The following is a 21,367-nucleotide window of genomic DNA, read 5'->3' as shown; positions in this document are numbered from 1 at the left end:
TCCCTTTTGTACATCTCTCATAAGAACACTTAATGATTAGGTTTGATTTAGGACCCACTCAAATAATCCAGGATGATCTCATTCTGAGGTCCTTAATTATACCTGAAAAGATCATTTTTCCAAAGAAGGTCACATTTAAGGTTCCAGGGATTTGACAAGGACATATCTTTTGGAGGTCATCGTTCAACACACTACAGAGGGGAAACCACTGGAATGCATTGGGTGGGCATGGAGGTGCAGCATCCTGCTGGGCCTTGGTGACACTGGGGTTCGGGGCAGGGCAGTGAATAGTGACCCACACTTCTTTGCACTAGCTGGCTAAGTCTTGTTGTTGCTAAGTGGGGGACACAGGACCCCAACTGACACTACCCCAGGAGGGATATCAGAGGACCACTACCTGCTTTTGCTGGGTGGAAGATGGAAAATCAGCCCCCAGGTTAGTCAGCCTATACCACCTGGAAGGGCAGTCATAGTGCTACTTCTGCTCAACTCTGTCAGAGCACCACCACCTGCTTCTGTGGGATGGAAGCAAGGTGGAGTGTAAGATCATCTCTCTACTTTGCCCCACTGAAACCAAAGAGTGAGTGGGCACAGTTTTTAGGTTGATGTTTGGCTGCTGTAGATTTTGTTCCATTAGGCCACCCTTTTGTTCATAGCTACTTCTAGAGCTATGAGGAAGAAGCTTTTGTTGTTGTTCCTGCCAGGTGGTGGTTCCAGGTTCCTGTTTGGAATATATGGAAGGCAACAAGGAGACCCCGACAATGACTGCTATGTCATTCCTCAAGTCCTAAGGTCACTAGGCAGTTTGCCGCCTTCTTTTTACATATGCTTGAATCTTCATATGCTTCTATGCAGAGTCTTTTAGTTTTAAGAGGAAGGATTTGGGAGGAATGGGTTACTACAGCTTGGCCAGAACCAGAAACTGATTCATGATTCATTCAATTTTAAATTTTAGATACCATTCTTCATACATTCTATTGGAATTCTTCTCAATTTTTATGAGAAGATCATAAAATGATCTTTTTATTTGTAAATGATCAATTTAAGCAGTAAGCAAAGAAAAAACAATTTAAAATATATTTTAATTTTTAATTAGTGCTGACCTCTGACTGTGTATGTTTTCTTACTGATCCTTTTGCAGAGTATTTTCCAGGGGAAAAAAAGCAACAGATAAAAGTGCATTAAGAACACTTGTTATTAACATCATTCTTATATGATTAAAAACTATATTTAATGCTGTTCTCTTGTACAACTAGGAGTTCTTATTTCCACAGAATGCCTTCAGTAATTTGTACAAGGATACGGTCTAGAATAGTTTAACAGTGTTTATGCATACTGACTTGGAAGTAAACTGCAGTAACTGCCACACATGCTTTTCTACGGCTCACTTCTTTAGGAATGATGAGTGGCTGCTATGAATGGTACCCACATCCTACTGGAGCTCTGAGTGTCTTTATTCCATCCTTGGCACTGAGGACGAAGCTTACTAAGTTGGAAGGCATGGTTCTTCAATTACTGATGGGGACAATTTTCCTCTCATTTCTGTCTGGATAAACATCACTAGTTTGGAATGTGCTGGGTTCCTGTAAACAAAGGAAGAGTTAAAAAATATAAAGATTTTTAGATTTATCTATTGAATTTATAACTGATAGAAAGCAGGATTATTGTCTCATTCACCATGGATTCCCTCCAAAGTGCTGATGATAGGACAGTTACTGAAGGAAGGGGGGAAGGAAGGATACAAAAAAAGGGCAGAGTGATTTGCACTCATAAACATTTTACATAAAAATATTAAGTAGTCAGACTATACGTTACAGTCTTCAGTCAGCTTTTCCTTTTTGTCATTTTGTTAACTTTTTAAAAAAATTACAAAAGTAATGTATGCTTATAAAAATTTAAACAATACAGAATTTTCATAATTATCCCGTTCCCCAGAACTAATCACTATTTATACTTTTGTCTGTATCTTTTCAGACTATTGTCTATGTATATACAAAGATAGCATACATATATGTATACCTACCCCACACATTTTTTTTTCAAAAATAAGATAATTTTTTTCTGCAACTAGCTTTATTTTCCCTCTTAGTAGGATATCATGCACTTCTTTCTGCTAATACATACATATCCACTTGTTTTTCATAACTGTATTATAATATAATTATAGTATTTCATTCTCTATGTAATCAATCCTTTATTGATTATCAGTTGGGTTTTTCCTTCACTTTTTGCTACTATAAATAAAGCTGCAATAAAACATCTTTGTAATGTATCCATTTGCACTTTTTTTTTTTTAAGATTTTATTTATTTATTTGAGAGAGAGAATGAGATAGAGAGAGCATGAGAGGGGGGAGGGTCAGAGGGAGAAGCAGACTCCCTGCTAAGCAGGGAACCCGATGTGGGACTCGATCCCGGGACTCCAGGATCATGACCTGAGCTGAAGGCAGTCGCTTAACCAACTGAGCCACCCAGGCGCCCCCATTTGCACTTTCTACAAATACATGGAATTTCTAGGTCAAAGGTTTTGTGCATTTAACATTTTGAAATATTCTTTCCAAATGACATTAGGAGGACTGTAGTATTTTATATTCTAATCCAGTAATCTTCAAACTGGAAAATGTGAAGACTTTCCAAAGGGTATGAGAGAATGAATAACATTTAAATGAATAAATTTACAAATCTCTAACTTCCATATGTACCTTTTCCCTAGACTGATCTGAGTCCATCTCTGATGGAAATGTAGGCTTCTCCTTTTCCACTAGCCTGTTCATATCATCCTTCTTCTGTTGCTTTACAGAACAAAGGTACTGTCATCTTCCCTGAATACTATGGTACTTTACTTTGGCATATAAAAAAGTGAATGACAGAAAGTGAATGACTAGTGATTGGGTAATAAATCCTTACCAAGTCATGTCGTCAATTCTTTGCTTTCAATAAAATTTAGTTGTCAGCTGATAGGTCATTAAAAATAGTTTTTGATTATAGGTCACTATGTAATTTGTGGTATATAACACAAAAGAATTCAAGGCATTTAATGAAAGTCCTGGAATTACACTCTTTTCATTTTAACCCATTTATTTATGCAAACATTTTCTCAGTGCTTACATTCATAAAAATGCCAAGTAGGAGTAGACAATAGTAAGTGCTATCTCAATTTATTAGTATTACCAATACACAGTTAAATGAGTTGTAATTGTTAGAAGCATGGACTCTGGAACCAGTTTGCACTGGTTTGAAGCTGAGCTTTGCTATTACCTATGTTTAACCTCGAGAAAATTACTTCATCTCTCTGGACTTCCATTTTCTTTCTGCAAAATGGAGATAGTAGTACTACCTACTTCACGAGGTTATTGGGAGGATCAAATGAACCGATATATGTAAGTTGTTTATAAAGTTCCTGGCACAAAATAAGTGCTATCTAATTTTTGCTAATAATAAAAGGTGTGTTTTCAATAAGTTTTCTTTTATATTTAGTAGTTATATAACATAAATATATTTTTTACTTTGATCATGTAATAATAATTTAATCTGTACACACATATATTTTGTAACATTTAGATACTTAAGGTCACAGGAAATAAAATGGATTTTTAAAATTAAGCATGTATTTTTTCAAAGAAGAATGACAGGGTGATTAATAAAAGAATAAAAGAATTCAAACCATAAAATATATTCTATTAGGACTAAATTATATGAGGGGAAAAAAGTAAGAATGTGGGAGCAAGGAGAAAATCAATGATGTAAATTTCTGACTGTTAGAGGTTGTATGTATTTTGAAATTGATAGTTATGGTAGGTTTCCAGTTATTATGGTATTCAGAGTTTATTGGGTATGTTTACAAGAATGATATAACACGTTTTTTAAGTGTCAATATTTAGAGTGCTGAAATTTGCACCCTCTTAATCTTATGAAAAAATTTAATATCAATTTAAAACTGTGCAAGGCAAAGTACAGTTTTACAAAATTCTTTTGGGGGGTATGAAGACCACTCCTCCAACAAACCCTGTGTCCATTTTCTTATACTCTTGTCTATGGAGTTTAGACTATTTTCACAGTGCCTCAGGCAGCTAGATTGAGAACATTCACCAGCTGTTGAAAAGGTTTTAAATCTCTATTTGAGTTTGTTAGGGCTTTACATGCTTCAGAAAACCTTTCCAGTATTTACTAAACAGTACCTTTACTACTGATAGTAAGTTTTATAAGTTTACTACATGACTTGTTTACAAATGTTGCCTGCCCAAAATGTTGTGCTGCGTGGAAAGAGAGATACAAAAGAGTCACTTTTTTGTGAGTACCTTTCTCTGAGACTATGGATGAGACTGTATCTTTTCCTCTAACAGGATGCTAGGCAGAGCTCCCACCCTAGATGGGATGTCTAGATCAGAGCTTTTGTCCCATGTTTTTTGCAGTGGAAAGGGAAAATTGACAAGATGCAAGAAGGAGACTTAGCCTGTGAAACACACATCAGAATGTGTAGCTTCCCAACTACAGTCCCTGCCAACCGTTGATTTATCCAACTGATCTGAAGCAGTAATCCTTCCCTTGTTTTGATTTCTCCTGCTGTGGAGAATAAAGTTTGACCATAGATTCAAAATTGACAGGTGGCTGGAAAGACCACCATTGTCACCATCTGCACCAATGATCCTGTCCATTAATATGCGTAACTGTGAATTTCAGTTCTCTAATTCAGTAGAGAAAATATTAAGGAATACAGTCTAAAATGTAATTTTATTTTGACTTTCTTCATGTTTTTTTTTTTTTCTCCTCTGATTGAGAGGTTTATATCTGGCCAATATAAAATTTTACATGTTTTTTTTTTTTTTAAGATTTTATTTATTTATTTGTGAGAGAGAGAATGAGAGAGAGCACATGAGAGGGGGGAGGGCCAGAGGGAGAAGCAGACTCCCTGCCGAGCAGGGAGCCCAACGCGGGACTCGATCCAGGGACTCCGGGATCATGACCTGAGCCAAAGGCAGTAGCCCAACCAACTGAGCCACCCAGGCGCCCAAAATTTTACATGTTTTTATGTACCAATATCTTTTACTTGTATGAAATCATTTAGCAAAAGCTAAAACTTAAGGAATTTGTGAAATGATATACATTGAATTAATGTACATACATTTACAAAATACGTGTATTTTATGTTACCATTTATTCCTAGGCTGGTTACCTATAGGCAGTGACTCCTCTGATTTCTCCTAGCTCTTTCCAAATTTACCTATTGTAGGTCTCATTCTGCAGGTATTTGTAGGTAGTCCACTGGAAAGAATTCATTTAAGGTAAAGCATTCATTGCTGATAAATGTGAGCGTATTATAATTCTAGGGAAATGTATTTTTAATTTACAAAAAGTCCTTAATAATTCACAGAAGTAACTCAAACAGAAATATAAATCATCAGGTTAAGATTCACTGGAGATGAGGGGATAGAGGGGAATGTGTATGTATGACTAGCCACAGAGACCTCAAACCATACTTTATAGGGAATGATCCATTCTGATGATGAAAATACTTACAAAAATTAATTGCATTTAGGGGCAATTTTTTTTCCCCTAACAGAATATGGTAGCACACACTCCTGCCAGTGAGTTAGGAAACCTTTAGTAGAAATGACAAATTGAACTAAAAAACTTGTTAAAATAGAATAAATACATGCAAGTAACACTTACTCTTGCAGAGGAGAACATATACAGCCATAAGCATGGTTATAACCACGGATATAATTTGAAGATGCAGGATATGCTGGAAAATCCACACTGTTAGCTAAGGGATTTTAAAAAAAATAAAATGAAGCCTATTCCACACAAAGATGAAAAATTATGTTTCAAGTAGCATATTTTTAAAAATGTATGATATAGCATTTAATTTAATTTAGTTATCATCAGCACTGATATTAGTTTTATACATGTATATATACATGTTTGTACACATGCATGTGTACACAGACCAAAACTGAGAAAATACCAGTATGAGCACTACCGTCCTCTCAAATTTTCTCATGCCATTATCGCTAAAGATGCTGTTACCTTTTACATACAAGAAAAAGTATTAAAAATATCATTTAATTACTTTCTGAGAGTTGAAGCAAAAGAAGAAATCACAAAGGAAAAGACTATTCCATGAGGGTAGTGGGTTTATAGATTTTTTTTTTTTGGGTGATCATTATTTTTTTATTTATTATTTTTTAAAGATTAGATCCTTTTTAATCTACTTATTTTTTAAGTTTTTATTTGAATTCCAGTTAGTTAACATACAGTGGAATATTAGTTTCGGGTGTACAATATATGTGATTCAACATTTATGTACAACATGTTCATCATTTTCTATTTTTATTGATTGATTGATTGATTTAAAAGATTTTATTTATTTATTTGACAGAGAGAGGCAGTGAGAGAGGGAACACAAGCAGGGGGAGTGGGAGAGCAAGAAGCAGACTTCCCATGGAGCAGGGAGCCCAATGTGGGGCTCGATCCCAGGACCCCGAGATCATGACCTGAGCCGAAGGCAGATGCTTAACGACTGAGCCACCCAGGCGCCCCCATGTTCATCATTTTCTAAATAAAATATTTGACATGGTTATTTTGTCTACCAATAAAGAGAGTTTAAATGCTCTTTTCTGCCGGAGCACCTGGTGGCCTAGTTGGTTAAGCATCCAGCTCAGGTCGTGATCTCAGGGTCCTGGGATCGAGCCCTGGGTCGGGCTCCATGTCCAGCATGGAGTCAGCTTGGGATTTTTCTCTCCCCTCCCCCTGCCCTCTCTCTGTAATATAAATAAATACATCTTTAAAAAAAAATGCTCTTTTCTGCCAATTCCCTGTACCTAATTCAAAGCATAATTAAAAATCAGTAGCGTTTGTTTTAGGAATTATGCAGCATAACTACATTGTATGTGAATGTAAAAGGGAGGTGATTTGATTATGATTGTTCATGATAATTATATAGACTCTAAAAATATTTTTTAAAATATATATTTTTTTCTGTGCAACAGAGCCCATTGTGTTGGCATAGCGGTACTGCCAGAGGTGATTTTAACATATTTTTTCTCTGGTAAAATATGGAGATTATCCTTGCCTTTCTTTAAAATATTTTGTTGTTGTTATATTCCACAAACAAGTATGGGTCTTTTGTGAGGCATATGGTATGATAGCACAGATTTTGGAAACTCAGAAGACTTGAGTTTTAATTCTGGTTCAGGTGCTTATTAGCTATGTAACTTAATTTCTGTGAACTTTAGTTTCCTCATTGGTGAAATAATGCACACAAAATATTTAGCTCAAAGCAAGCTGCATAGTAAGTTAAACAACAACAAATGGAACATTAAGAAGAAAACTCAGTATTCATCAAAAATTCATTTAAAGAAAACTGCTTAGAGCAGATTTAGTATTGATCACTGGGTGATTGAGTACTACTACTATTTGTTGATTTTAACTTCCATAATTCTTTTTACCTTCCCTCTGACCACTAAAAATGAGATTGAAGTGGTCTGCTTCAAAATACAGAAAATAACAGATCTATAATTCAGACATGCAGTATTTTGTGCTGTAGCGGTGAATAAAATTTTATGTACTCTCATTTAAGGAGACAACTCAGTGACAACTGTATGAAACTATAAGAGACACCTACAGAGAAGCGCTGGATCTCAGGCCTTAGGGGCCTGCTGCAATAGAACTGTGTTTAAGTGAGTGCAGTTAGCAGAATGATGACGCAATCTGGACTCTGAAACTTGAGTCCTAGACAGAGCAGAGCAACTGAAACCTTGTTGGAAAATAATAATTAACAGCACTTAACTGTCCTATCCCCAAGAAGTTTACGATAGAGAAGGCTATTCAGATAGGAATGGTGAGATTAAATTGAAATCTGGAGAAAAATAGGGCTCTAGGCCACTGTCCTACCAAAGTCCCTTCACCAGGAGTTACTGCATTTATCTGAGTCCAAAGATCTTTGTGGTATGAACTGGTATGTTTTAAGTGAATAAAGCAAGTTAGGAAATAATTACACATTTGCATTTTACATAGTGATACATTTTCAGGAGGGCTAAGGATATATCAAAACCTCCAATTTCTAAAAGAAATATAAGCACATTTATATAAAGACTAATCTAATGAAAATTTCTTCCAGAATTTTATCAGTTACTGGATATGCCCATTCTACACAATTCAAATATAACATTATATATCCAAAGATTAACTTTGTGTCTTAGTAGTTTTAAAATACATGCTGTGAGGTTTTTGCCTGCAAGTATCTGTCCATACCCAGGGGTACATGGTATAAACTGCAAAAAGGCAAGCAAGAGATGCCATCATTATTGACTGATGTAAATGGCACCTCCAGTGTTGGGTAAAAGGTCAGGATTCTTTGTCTATATGATACATATGTTTATTGGTCTCACTAAGTAAATGAAAAAATAAAAATGAATTGAAAACACAGTATCTTCCAAACTGTGGGTTAAAGGAAAACACATTCATTAATGTCTCATATTAATTCCAAAATGTGGGCAAAATGTTTCAACTTACAACTGATAATATCCATATTCCCTTCGTAGTGCTTGAGGTACACTAAGTCGATAAAGTCTCAGGGGGAAATTGAGCCCATGGCAAAACTTTGTGTAATGGTATGACATATGAATGTGTCCTGGAACAAATCAAACCATAAAGATTGCAAAAGTTATTTGATATCTATTCTTTGTATCACTTCCCAAAGAATTTCACTGCATAAGGTTAGCTACTATTTGGAAAAAGCAGGGCTTCGAAGTTAAAAGAAGTTATCATCTTGCATTTTCAGTGTTAAAGGAACATTAGATCTATAAGTGCAAGGTAACAAAAGCAAAATTAAACAAGTGGGACTACATCAAACTAAAAAGCTCTTCACAGCAAAGGAAACCATAAATAAAATGAAAAGGCAATGTATAGAATGGGAGAAAGTAATTTGCAAATCATATATCTGGTAAGGAATTAATGTAAGTGCAGAAAATTCAGAATGGAATCTTGTTGTCATCTATTCTTTGAATTTTTATTTTATTTTTTTATTATTTTTTTCAAAGATTTTATTTATTCATTTGACAGAGAGAGACACAGCAAGAGAGGGAACACAAGCAGGGGGAGTGGGAGAGGGAGAAGCAGGCTTCCCGCCAAGCAGGGAGCCCGATGCGGGGTTCGATCCCAGGACCCTGGGATCATGACCTGACCCGAAGGCAGACGCTTAATGACTGAGCCACCCAGGTGCCCCTACTCTTTGAATTTTTAGATGAAGACATTGAAGCCTAAGAGATTAAATCACATGCGAAACTAGAGATAAGTACAGAACTAGAACCCATGTTCCTGATTCCCAGGACAGTACTATTTCTACCTGTTCACACTGGCTAGGTAATATACTCTGAAAAATACAGTGATTTAGCACCCTGGTGCCTCAGGTCCTGCCTCTGCCTGCACCCTGTCTTGACCTCCCCATGTGGCTCCTGGAGGTGTGCCGTGTACTTTTTCCAGGACTTGTGAGTAATAAACTTCTCTATTTCAATTTCTCTTGTGGTCTTTTGTTGAAATGTGGCTCACCATCTGGCACTCTGTGCTCCATTTAACAAATGCCAATTTAACAAAGTTGGAATAGTCCTCCTCTCCCAGGCTGTGACTAAGGATTAACGAACTGCTGTTGATCTCATTTGTCTAGTGTCGGATGTCATGTGTTTGATCACCCCCTATAACCCTAAAGCAGGAATCCCTCCCTCATTAATGGGGGTGAATGAATCAGTTAAAACACATCCCTGGAGATGCATACTATAAACATTCATAGGAAGGTAAAATAATTCTTACATGTAATGCTACTCAGAGATATGTAGTATATTGGAAAGGGCATAGAATTTGGAATTAGGAAATCAAGTGTTAAGTGATGGTTCTACCACATATTGGCTGTGGCGTCCCTGGGCAAATCACATAATTGCTCTGAATCTGTTGCTAGGTTTTTTTGATGCCAAATATAGTATTCTTTCCATTATTACAGCTGACTTGCAGTAATAGCAGAAATATATGAAGTATGAATGGAACTGTATAATCAGTCATGAAAGAAACAGTCCAATGTTTGAATTTTTATTTCTGATGGACTATGTTTCTCAAACTGAATGTTTAAATCCCAAGAGGGTAATGGAAAGGTGTTTTTTGTGGATAGGAACTTCAGGACCTTTCTACAAAATGAAACATTTACTTTCCTGGGCTTTTCTACAACCTCTCCTCACTCCTAAGCCTTAAATTCAATTTAATAAATGGAGGCAAAGGTAACCTACAGAATTCTAAGCAAATGATAAGGTGATGGCAGATACGTGGGACATTTGTTTTGATGTGTGGAATGTAGCTTGGAGACACTAAGGACCAAAGACCTGGAATTTTACAAAAGCAATTGTTTGTGAAAATCATAAAAGTTTGCTTTATGACTCAATTTTTCAAAACAGCTTATTGAGGGGCACCTGGGTGGCTCAGTTGGTTAAGCATCTGCCTTTGGCTCAGATCATGATCTTGGGTTCCTGGGATCGAGCCCCATGTTGGGCTCCTTGCTCAGTGGGGACTCTGCTTCTCCCTCTCCCTCTGCTCCTCCCCACCACTCGTGCTCTCTTTCTCTGGCTCAAATAAATAAATAAAATCTTAAAAAAAAAAAAAAGAACATCTTATTGAGGTATAATGTACATACCACAAAGTATAGCAGTCTTTTTTTTTTTTTTAAAGATTTTATTTATTTATTTGAGAGACAGAGAATAAGAGAGAGAGCACATGAGAGGAGGGAGGTTCAGAAGGAGAAGCAGACTCCCCGTTGAGCAGGGAGCCTGATGTGGGACTCGATCCTGGGACTCCAGGATCATGACCTGAGCTGAAGGCAGTTGCTTAACCAACTGAGTCACCCAGGTGCCCCAAAGTATAGCAGTCTTAATAAATAAGAGGTCTATAGTGCGCTGCCCTAATTCTCTCTTAAATTCGGTCTTTTCTCTCACCTCTACGACTTCTTAAACTTTCTACTCTAATTACTTGTATTTTTCTTTTCTCTTTGTTTTTATTCTCCCCCTTCATCTATTTAATTGAGATAATATATTTGAAAGCAAGTCTAAAACTACAACCATCTATATAACGTTATTCCATACTGTATCCTTACTCTTAAAAAAAGTTACATGCTGTTTGCTCTTAAGTCCCTACAGTATGTGTTTGCATTATTCCTGTTATTTAATGTATTATAACTAAGATAAATCTACTGACTTCCTAGCAACAAGGCATGCCTAATCTTTTTCTCCACCTAATGGAGGAGGTGAATACATAAAGTTCAAACCCCTCAAGACAAAAGACACACACCTGCAAGAGCTAGCTAGATTCAGAATGTGCTAAGTCTTTACAATAGAATCAAGCTAATCGGAATTAAACTTTTGACTAATTAAGAGGGAAGTTTTAAGATTTTTATGAAGATTTCAATTCTAGCCTATAAAATATGAAGTGTCTATATCATACTGTCTACATCACACAGGTTTAATATACTTAAATCACTAATAAAACTAAAAATATATTGATACAGTAAAAGTCCAATATCATACAGCAAATTACCAAATCAATCTTGTGTACCATATTATACACTTTCAATGATTTATCCCATGCAACTCTGTTTTCAGGTTTGTAGAGGAAATCAGACAGTTTAGTTATTGATTCTGGAATTATTCCTTCAACACGATATCTGCAGTTAACAAAACAGAAAAAAATCAAAATTTAACAAGTTTCGTCTAAGCTCAAAATATGATGCTATTATAGTATAAAGTAGGTTAATTTAGCAAATAACAGGAAAGAACATTTGAAAGTAATATCAGCAATTCAAAACACTAATTTCAATTGGAAGTAGCCAGGTTTATTTAAATAAGCACTGCAATAACTAAGTTATTTCAAAATGTATTTTTCTACAAATCTTGTTTATACTGTTCTATAGTTGTCTTTTTAGAGGGGGCTACTTTCTTTTAGGATTTTTCTAAAATCTTTTTCATAAATATTTACCTGCCATATTTATCCTAAGCCAAATGTAATTGATGAGAAGTTTGTGTGGTTACACATTATCTTTTTTTTTTTTTTTTTAAAGATTTTATTTGACGGAGAGAGAGACACAGTGAGAGAGGGAACATAAGCAGGGGGAGTGGGAGAAGGAGAAGCAGGCTTCCTGCTGAACAGGGAGCCTGATGCGGGGCTCGATCCCAGGACCCTGGGATCATGACCTGACCCGAAGGCAGACGCTTAACGACTGAGCCACCCAGGCGCCCCGTAGCCCCAATTCTTAATTTAAGGATGTAATGTTTCTAAAGCAGTGGTCAGCAAATTTTTCAGGCCAGATGGTAAATAATTCAGGCTTTGCAGGCCACATGATCTATGTTGCAACTATTCAACTTCGCTAGGGTAGCAGTAAAGTAGCCATAGACAATATATAATGAATGAGCATGTCTGTGTTATAATTGAACCTTATTCATAGACAGTGACTTTTGAATTTCATTTATTTTTTTATTTTATTTTATTTTTAAAATTTTTTTTTTAAGATTTTATTTATTTATTGAGAGAGAGAATGAGAGACAGAGAGCATGAGAGGGAGGAGGGTCAGAGGGAGAAGCAGACTCCCTGCTGAGCAGGGAGCCCGATGTGGGACTCGATCCCCAGACTCCAGGATCATGACCTGAGCTGAAGGCAGTCGCTCAACCAACTGAGCCACCCAGGCGCCCCTGAATTTCATTTATTTTTAACATGTCAGGATTTGGGCAAGTAACTAACCTTTGTGTTTGTCCATCACTTAAATTAGATGTGGTTATCCATCAATGGAATTAAGACAAGATGAGTAAACTGGATTAAAACTCACTATTTAGGAGAAGGTTGTTGAATAAAAACGAAGTCTGAATAATATTGGCTGTACTCTTCTCCCTGTTAATGATTCTTTCCAAACTGAGGGGATAGTTTTAAGTAAAATCAAAATTAAAAAAAAAAAAAAAAAAACTCTAAAAAGTTAAAAGTCCTGGGAGAAGTGAGATAAAAACCAAATACTATTATTAGTCTAAATAATTGTCATATTTATGAATGGTTCTTCCTCTAAAACTTTGTTTTTATGATTTGGCAAATAAATAAGGAATTCATTAGACTATTTCTTTGTACGTTAATTTCTCTTTAAAAGCTCAGTTAGTCCTTAATTTTCTTTATGAGATACCCTCAAATTTCCTTACTATGTAATGTTTCCTTCCTTCAGATCTACAAAGTTTTTAAGAGTTCATTATTAAGCTCTGAATAAGATAGTGAGAAAACAACCTGGGATAATTATCAGGTCCTGTGAAAAAGAAGTCAGATATAATACAGTTAAAATTTTTTTTTTTTAAGATTTTTTTTTTTTTTTTTTAGTTTAACAGAGATAGCGTAAGTAGGCAGAGCGGCAGACAGAGGGAGAGGGAGAAGCAGGCTCTCCACCGAGCAGGGAGCCCGATGCGGGGCTTGATCCCAGGACCCTGGGATCATGACCTGAGCCGAAGGCAGATGCTTAACCGACTGAGCCACCCACGCGCCCCAATACAGTTAAAATTTAAGTACAAAACTATGAAGGGATTTGTATATGCTACCATGGATTTTTTTTATTAATCTGTTCTCTCTCTTTAATTATACTATAAACTTTGAGGATAAAACTTTTTTTTTTAAAGATTTTATTTATTTTGACAGAGAGAAAGAGAGAGTACAAGCAGGGGGAGTGGCAGGCAGAGGGAGAGGGAGAAGCAGGCTCCCTCAGCAGGGAGCCGGATGCGGGACTCAATCCCAGGACTCTGGGATCATGACCTGAGCCGAAGGCAGACGCTTAACCGTCTGAGCCACCCAGGCGCCCCGTGGATAAAACCTTTTTGTATTTCTAACTAATATATACAGATCTTCCTTGATTTATGATGAGGTTACACTGAGATAAACCATCATAAGTCAAGAGTATCTTAAATTGAAAACGCATTTAATACACCGAACTAACATCATAGCTTAGCCTCGCCTGCGGTAATCTGACACAAAGCCTATTTTATAAGAAAGTGTTGACTATCTCATGTGATTTAGGCAAAGGTCCCTAATATACATATAAGTTTATCAATATTTGAGGATTTGTGATTTTTCCCTATCTACTATTTAGGACAGGGTTTGGCAACCTATGGTCTATAGGTCAATCTAGCCTACTTCCTGTTTTTGTAATTAGTTTTACTGAAACACAGCCATACTTATTCATCAATGTATTGTCTGTCTACTAATGTTAGTGCCCTTGTGCTGTAATAGCATGAACATTTATTGTCTATTTATGTACTGTGTTTCTATGCTATAATGACAGAGCTAAGTAGTTGTAACAGAGACCACAGCAGCTACAAAGCCTAAAATATTTACTTACTCTCTACCCCTGGTTTAGGCTGTCTACTCAGTGGCTGATTTGTTTATTTTCCAGTCATTTGTAAAGGTGAGAAAAGTATAAGTTACAGGTATTATATGACTACAAGGCAGAAATTATTTATTTTGCTTTTTGGAAGATTATAAAACATAGTTAAAGTGGTGTCTTGGGCAGAGGGTAGGCTACTAGTCAGAAATTACCTTATCTTAATTCACTAACTGGAGGTCTATTAGAGTTAGTGGCTTTTAAAAATATGTAAACATCAAGCCTCTCTGAAAACACAAAACATTTATGTGTCTTGAGTACTTGAGCCTATCACTCTTCAGAGGCTCTTCAGAGAGATCAATTTTGTCATACTTGAATCTAAGAACTATATTCTTATATCTATTGATCGTTAAGATGAACAGTTCACTAGATATTTTACTATGATCTATAATAAAGCTTTGTTCTCATTATACGTGAAGTGATCTCAGGTCAAATTAAAAATATTTTAACTATTTTCTCTTGTCTTTTACAGTTTCTGACAAACTTTAGCTGGTATATGGAATAACTGATAGATTGGAATACATTGTTACACTTTTTACAGACCATACATTTCATGAAGCTTTCAGGCTGCAATGGAAACCCTTTAATATGTGTGGATTTGTATCAACACACTAATTTTAATGTTTCCAAATCACTTTATAGCCTTTTATGATTTTTGTGAATGAATGCCAAAAGAGTAACTAGAAGGATGAGGGGGGGAATGTCTATTTTGGCACACTAGAATGGCAAACTTGGGGAAGCATCTGTAAGATGATAAAATAGTCACAGGCTTTTAGTGATCATATTTTTGTCATATCCTATGTGATATTAGAGTTGGGGGTGGGACTTCCAGAGTAGCTGTGTGAGGATTTTAGTAAACCCTCCTCCATAGTGAAATAACTGATGAAATTACTTTAAGAAACAACAATTTAAATTCCCTAGAAAATGACCTAAGGACATTCAGGAAATGGAGACACATTCATTCAAAAAAACCTACTAAATCTAGGTAAGAAAAGAGTCTGTAAGTCACCAACCCTTATCTGTACCGATTGAGCCACAATCAGCTTCTAGGCAACACCTCCTCACCCCTGAAAGCCAAAGAGGACCTCCCTCTCCCCACTAATTCCCAGTCTGCGCTATGGTTTCATCCTAGGAGGGGTGGGATACTGACATCTCTCATTCTTGCACCCCCCAGCTCATGCTGCATACTCTATGCCCAGCAGGCACTGCTGAGAAGACTGGGGTTTCATTATCCCCACCCAGAGTTTACTGATAGGGTGAACTCTGTCCAATGCAGTAAATACTGGGGCTTATTTCCCCTCCCCCCTACAAGAGGGGCAAGCTGAAGTCATGGTACCATTTCTCCCCAATGCCACCCTCACATCCCCTTCCTCCTCATGGATGGAGGTGTCACTCAGCTCCAGTAATAGTGCATAGGTTCTGCTCAGGGGCAAAGGCAAGACGAAATGAGCTGGCAGCATCTCAGCTGTGGCTGAGAAAATGGATTTCATGGGCGCCTGGGTGGCTCAGTCGTTAAGCGTCTGCCTTCGGCTCAGGTCATGATCTCAGGGTCCTGGGATCGAGCCCCGCATCGGGCTCTCTGCTCTGCGGAAGCCTGCTTCTCCCTCTCCCACTCCCCCGCTTGTGTTCCCTCTCTTGCTGTGGGTCTCTCTCTGTCAAAGAAATAAAATCTTAAAAAAAAAAAAAAAAGAAAGAAAATGGATTTCATTTGGAACAAAATGTGGAGAAATTTTTGAAAAAAAATACTTTGTTAGTGAACAATTAGAAGAATTATGTGGAACTAATGCAAAAGCACAAGAAGACCAGCCAGAAATAGGGAGAGATACAGTTAGATGAACAACATAAGATCACGCTCATCTCTGGCAGGGGGGTTCGGGTGTGGAAGGCTGTGTATATGCAGTAGACTGCCCTGGCTCAGAGCAAGTAGAGTGGATATCTTATGTTGCACCTATTCAAGATATTAGAATGGAGGTATAAGGATGCTTTTACTCAGAGCCATCAGAGCAGATACACTAGGCTGCCCCTATTAGAATAATTAGAATGGATGTACTAGGATACCCCTACTCAGAGCAATCAGAGTGGATGTATGGGCTGCCCCTATTTAGAGCAATCAGAGTGCACGTACTAGGCTGCTCCTACCTAGAGAAGAGGGGGTGTACTTGGCTGCCCCTACTCAGAGCAATCAGATTAGATGTACTAGGCTGCCTCTATGCAGAACAGTCAGAGTGTATACACTAGGATGTCCCTACTCAGAGCATTCTGATTGGATGTATCAGGCTGCCACTACTATGGAGTAATCAGAGTTAATGTGAAAGACTGCCCACTCAGAATAAGTATACTGGATGTACCAGACTGCTCCTATTCAGGAATAATCATACTAGATGTACTAGGCTGCCCCTACTCAGAACAATCATATTGGATGTACTAGGCTGCCCCTCACAGAAGCATTCAATGCAAGATAAGGGTTGGTGACTTACAAGCATTTTCCAAACTGAAAACTTCAACAAAGAGCTGAAGTCTTACTGGCTTAAGAGACTGAAATATAACATCTGGCACATAATATATTCTGACCACCTTAAAATAAAATCATACTCTTTGCTGCTGTTCTGGAAGAATGTCTGTATGCCCACGACTGTTCCCTCTGAGGAGTGATTGGTTACAGAACTTCCAAGCTAGCTGTCCCTGGCTCAGTGCAGGACAAAATCATAAAACTGCTGAATTGTGAAAATAGTCTGTAAGCCATACACAGATCTAACTGTAAAGGGTAAAAATTTTACTAGTTTGGGGGTCTTAAGCACAACTTGTGATCAATAAACAGCTTATGTTGACCCCTCCTATAGGTTAAAAGATCAAAACAAGGAAAAAAGTGATTTTGATAACATATGATGATCTATTTGCATTAATGTGATATCATGAGCAATGAATGAACAACTCTTAAGAATAAGATTAAAAATGTTAGCACAATTTCTCAGTGTAGTTATATTTGAAATAACAGGATCCTCAAAAGTATCCTCAAAAGCAGCTTTCAGAAAACATTACATATATCAGCAAGAGAAGTAAATTGGGGAAATAAACTTTATTTTTTAGTGGTTCATTTAATGGAAAGGTGAAATGTTTGAAAGGCCACAAAATACTACTGTGATCAAGAAAATACCAATCTGCTTTTATAGTAATTATTTCTTGAGGTAGAAATTTCCTATCTTAATGAATTATTCACTTGAAAGACTTTTTTTCCTGATTGTCTTTGTTTGAAAATGATTAGGTGGTACATAACTGCTCTAATTTATTAATATCACATTTCAACCCAGTGACTTTATAATTAATTTCTATTTCCTGATCACTAACAAGCAATGTTATAGCTAATGAAGCAGCACTGAATTCTAGATACATCAATGCCACTGAATTCAAAACAACTATCAAAAGGAAATTGTATTCACAGATTTCCATGGAATTTTTTAGAAGCCTTGCTGGAAACAGTTATCTTTTTCTCAAAGGGGAATAAAAATCCAGAAATAAATTAGCTGTCAGATACAGAAAAAAAAATAAAAATAAATACAAACAAACAAAAAGTAAAAATATATTTTTTGGTTATAAAAATATTTTTAGAAGTCTTTTTGAATCACTTCTCATTAAAAAATAAACTCTTGAAACATATTTAACTTGTTTTCTTACTGAAGTCTTAACCACTTTCCAGCCTGATGTGTCTTGACTGTATTCTAAAACTTCTTGAGCAGTTTCTTGGGCAAGTGCCTTATAGTCCATCTACCTGCAAAGTTGTAAAAACAGACAACTGGTAAGAATATAACTATACAAAACAATTTTTAAATGCTGTATTACATTTTAATACTATTTCTACAGTATCTGTTACATAGTAATGAACAATAGCTACTTATTTTTTGTTAAGTTTTTACTTAATAATTGCTAAGTGTGTGAATGCATGAATTCCTTCTTCCTTCTTCATAATCTTTCAAATGAGAAAATGTGTACGGTACAAAGAGCAGGCTTTGGACTCAAAGAGACCTGGGTCAAATCCTGTCTCTGCCACTAGTTGTGAACCACATTATTTAATATTTCCATTTTTCCATTTTCTGGGATAATAACTAACTCTGTAGAATTAATGTGAGGATTAAATGAGATAATGCATTTAAATGTTCTCGCCTGTTGCCTGGGACATAATAGTTATTCAGTAAATCATTAATATTTCCAATAGCTTAATCATGCTTCCTTTCTCTTGTAAAGCATCATAATCTGTTGATCATGTGTTCTTGGGAATTAGTCTTTTTAAAGTGAGGGCAATGGCACTAAATGATCTGACATTTGACTTCCTCTCCAAAGGCAACTCCTACCTGTCTTCTCTTCCACCTCAGCTCCAATCATATTGACCTGGCTGTTCCTCAAATACAACCGAGCATCTTCCTACCTCAGGATCTTTGTACTTGCTATTCATACTCTGCTTGTAACATTCTTTCCAAATGTGAATGACAGATTCCTCTTCATTGGTGTCTTTGTTTAGATGTTTCCTCTTGAGACAGGATCAAGTTCAAATCAATTCAATATGAACATATTTATGGAACCTTACTAGTGATTAGGTACTGTGGTAGGTATGGCAAAAACAGTTGAGTAAGATACTATTTCCGTTCTGAATGGGTTCAAGAAACTGGAGTCTCATTGGTCCTTTGGTTCATTATCTAGTTTTCAGTTAGGGTGGCTGTATGATGGAAAGAATATGACAACACACAGCTGGATTCAAATCCTAACTTTGCCACTCACCACATACTATATTATTTTGAATAAATTGCTCAACCTTTGAACTTCAATTTTTACATGTATAGATTGGGGATGTTAATACCTATCTCATGGGGTCATTATAAGGATTAAGTGAGTTAATAAATGCAAAAGTGATTGAAACAGTGTGGGACCCCTTCTTGATGATCAGAAACATTAGTTTCTTTTCTTGAAATGACACATTTAAATCTACCTTTTAAAAAACTCTCCAAAGAGCTGCCTCAATAAAACTTCTTAAAGTTTAATTACCAGAACCATGTCTTAATTAGCTCACTTAAAGCTCTGGGTTGGATCATAAATCCACTTTCTTTTTTTTTTTTTTTTAAAGATTTTATTTATTTATTTGACAGAGAGAGACACAGTAAGAGAGGGCACACAGCAGGGGAGTGGGAGAGGGAGAAGCAGGCTTCCCGCCAAGCAGGGAGCCCGATGTGGGGCTGATCCCAGGACCCTGGGATCATGACCTGAGCCGAAGGCAGACGCTTAACCGACTGAGCCACCCAGGCGCCCCATAAATCCACTTTCTCTTGTTTAGTTCTCCAGCAAGGCATAACACCTAGTTGACATCTATATTTGAAAAGCTTTAGAAAACCATTACAACTCCTTTTTCCTAGTAGACTTTTGGTTTCCTTACCTTTCCTAATAGATCTAGTCCAGAATTTTAATAATTATTGGGACTCTTCTCCAAATCCTTGTGGAGATCTCCATATCTCTTAACCTGTGAGGGAACAAAGTAGAATTATTTTGATCCATGAATTAAGTCAATATATTTGATCACTTCCTTTACATTTTCTCTGTGTCCTTTGTTTTTACTTTATGTCCTCATTAGGAAACATTTGGTATATATGCCCAGGATGAAAGAAAAAGGCAGTAAGAGAAATGTTAATAATTGTGTTTATGAAAAGAACCTTTAAGAAATTATCTTAAAGAAGGACAGGTTAAAAAAACATTCAGTGGAATGCAAATAAAGATGTCTAACTTTTTTAGCTCATGCCATTAACAGTCCTTGGCTAGTCCCTGACCTGTGCTTGTCCCAGCACATACAACTCAGTTCTTTATTTCCAATCAGCAACATACTTGATAGAGTGATCTAGAAAAGGCACCAATTATTGGAACATAGCACTAGAGTATAAATGCCTGCGGGGACTTCTACTCATTTTCAAATCACTAGCACTCACTGCCACAACACATGTGTTTAATTGAGCCACTTAACTGAATTTTATAGCTTGTGGACTTTTTCGTTTGCTAAGAAAAAAGGAAAGGCTAGTTTAGTGGGCCAGGGAGGGTGAAAAGAGAACAAAGAGCAAGCCCACAGTCGCATTACCTGGTGATGTAACATCGGATGACCTGGAACATATCAGGTAGAGTAATGGTCTAGGATATCTTCACCCAGAGGGTCAGTGGAAAATAAACATAAACCAATATTGAGATGGCATCTTTTTTTGATACACCACTTGGTTGCAACTGGATTCTTCGCACCTCATATCCCGTCCCAGCCTCGTAGACAGAGTCACACATGTTGTTAGTGGGTCTTTACATCGGTTTGGATAATCTCCCTCTTTCTGGGCTGCCTGACTGGGTCCCCAGATCCGTGCTGGGTCGCTGCCATTCTTCCCTGGGAATCAAGGTCCCCAAGGAATTTGTTAAATCCCATCCCTGGCCAAACTCCCTCCTCCAATCCCGCATCTGCTCGGACGGAGTGTGAGGGGCCGGCAGCCAGACCAGAAGGGCCGGGCGCAGGGATGGGACGTGGAAGGCACTGAGAAGAGAGCGAAGGATGTGGTCTGGGGAGCTCCAACCCCGGGTGGAGGTGGCGTCTCATCCTGGGAGGGGGTGCTCTGAAAGCCGAGAGGCCGAAGTCAAAACGGCAGCCGTCAGCGCCCCCGAGTCTCCTTCCCCACCTCACCCCCTCACACACTCCCGGGGAGCCCGCAGAGGGAAGCTCAGCCTGTCGTCAGCGCCGAGGGGCCCCAAGGAGCGGTGACGGAGGTGGGGAGGGCGTGCGGGGCAGCGACGCAGATGCAGTCCCGAGACACCCTCCCAACCTCCACCCCAGAGAGATGAGGAGGGGGAAACTACATTTCCCAGCATGGAGTGCTGCCAAACGCCCCGCGGCACCCCCTTTCCCGGCGGCCCCCGCCCCTCGCCCC

At 37.5% G+C, this 21,367-nt stretch overlaps 1 protein-coding gene across 1 annotated transcript; it reads right to left on the bottom strand.

Moving 5' to 3' along the window:
* Nucleotides 1–1,089: 1,089 nt before the first annotated feature.
* Nucleotides 1,090–21,283, bottom strand: STARD6 (StAR related lipid transfer domain containing 6). Its single transcript, XM_034995680.1, is given in 10 exon segments — nucleotides 1,090–1,417; nucleotides 1,419–1,507; nucleotides 1,510–1,583; nucleotides 5,669–5,762; nucleotides 8,513–8,630; nucleotides 11,570–11,696; nucleotides 17,870–17,919; nucleotides 18,105–18,198; nucleotides 19,852–19,935; nucleotides 20,542–21,283. Coding segments are annotated over 8 exon segments (675 nt in total). The 5' UTR covers nucleotides 18,195–18,198; nucleotides 19,852–19,935; nucleotides 20,542–21,283; the 3' UTR covers nucleotides 1,090–1,384.
* Between the last annotated feature and the right edge of the window lie 84 nt (nucleotides 21,284–21,367).

This window comes from Mirounga leonina, unplaced genomic scaffold (assembly GCF_011800145.1).
Source record: "Mirounga leonina isolate KUSES-001 unplaced genomic scaffold, KU_Mleo_1.0 Mir_93, whole genome shotgun sequence".
Taxonomy (NCBI): Eukaryota; Metazoa; Chordata; class Mammalia; order Carnivora; family Phocidae; genus Mirounga; species Mirounga leonina.
The sequence above is the reverse complement of the archived record's forward strand: the minus strand, read 5'-3'. Positions and strand labels throughout refer to the sequence as shown.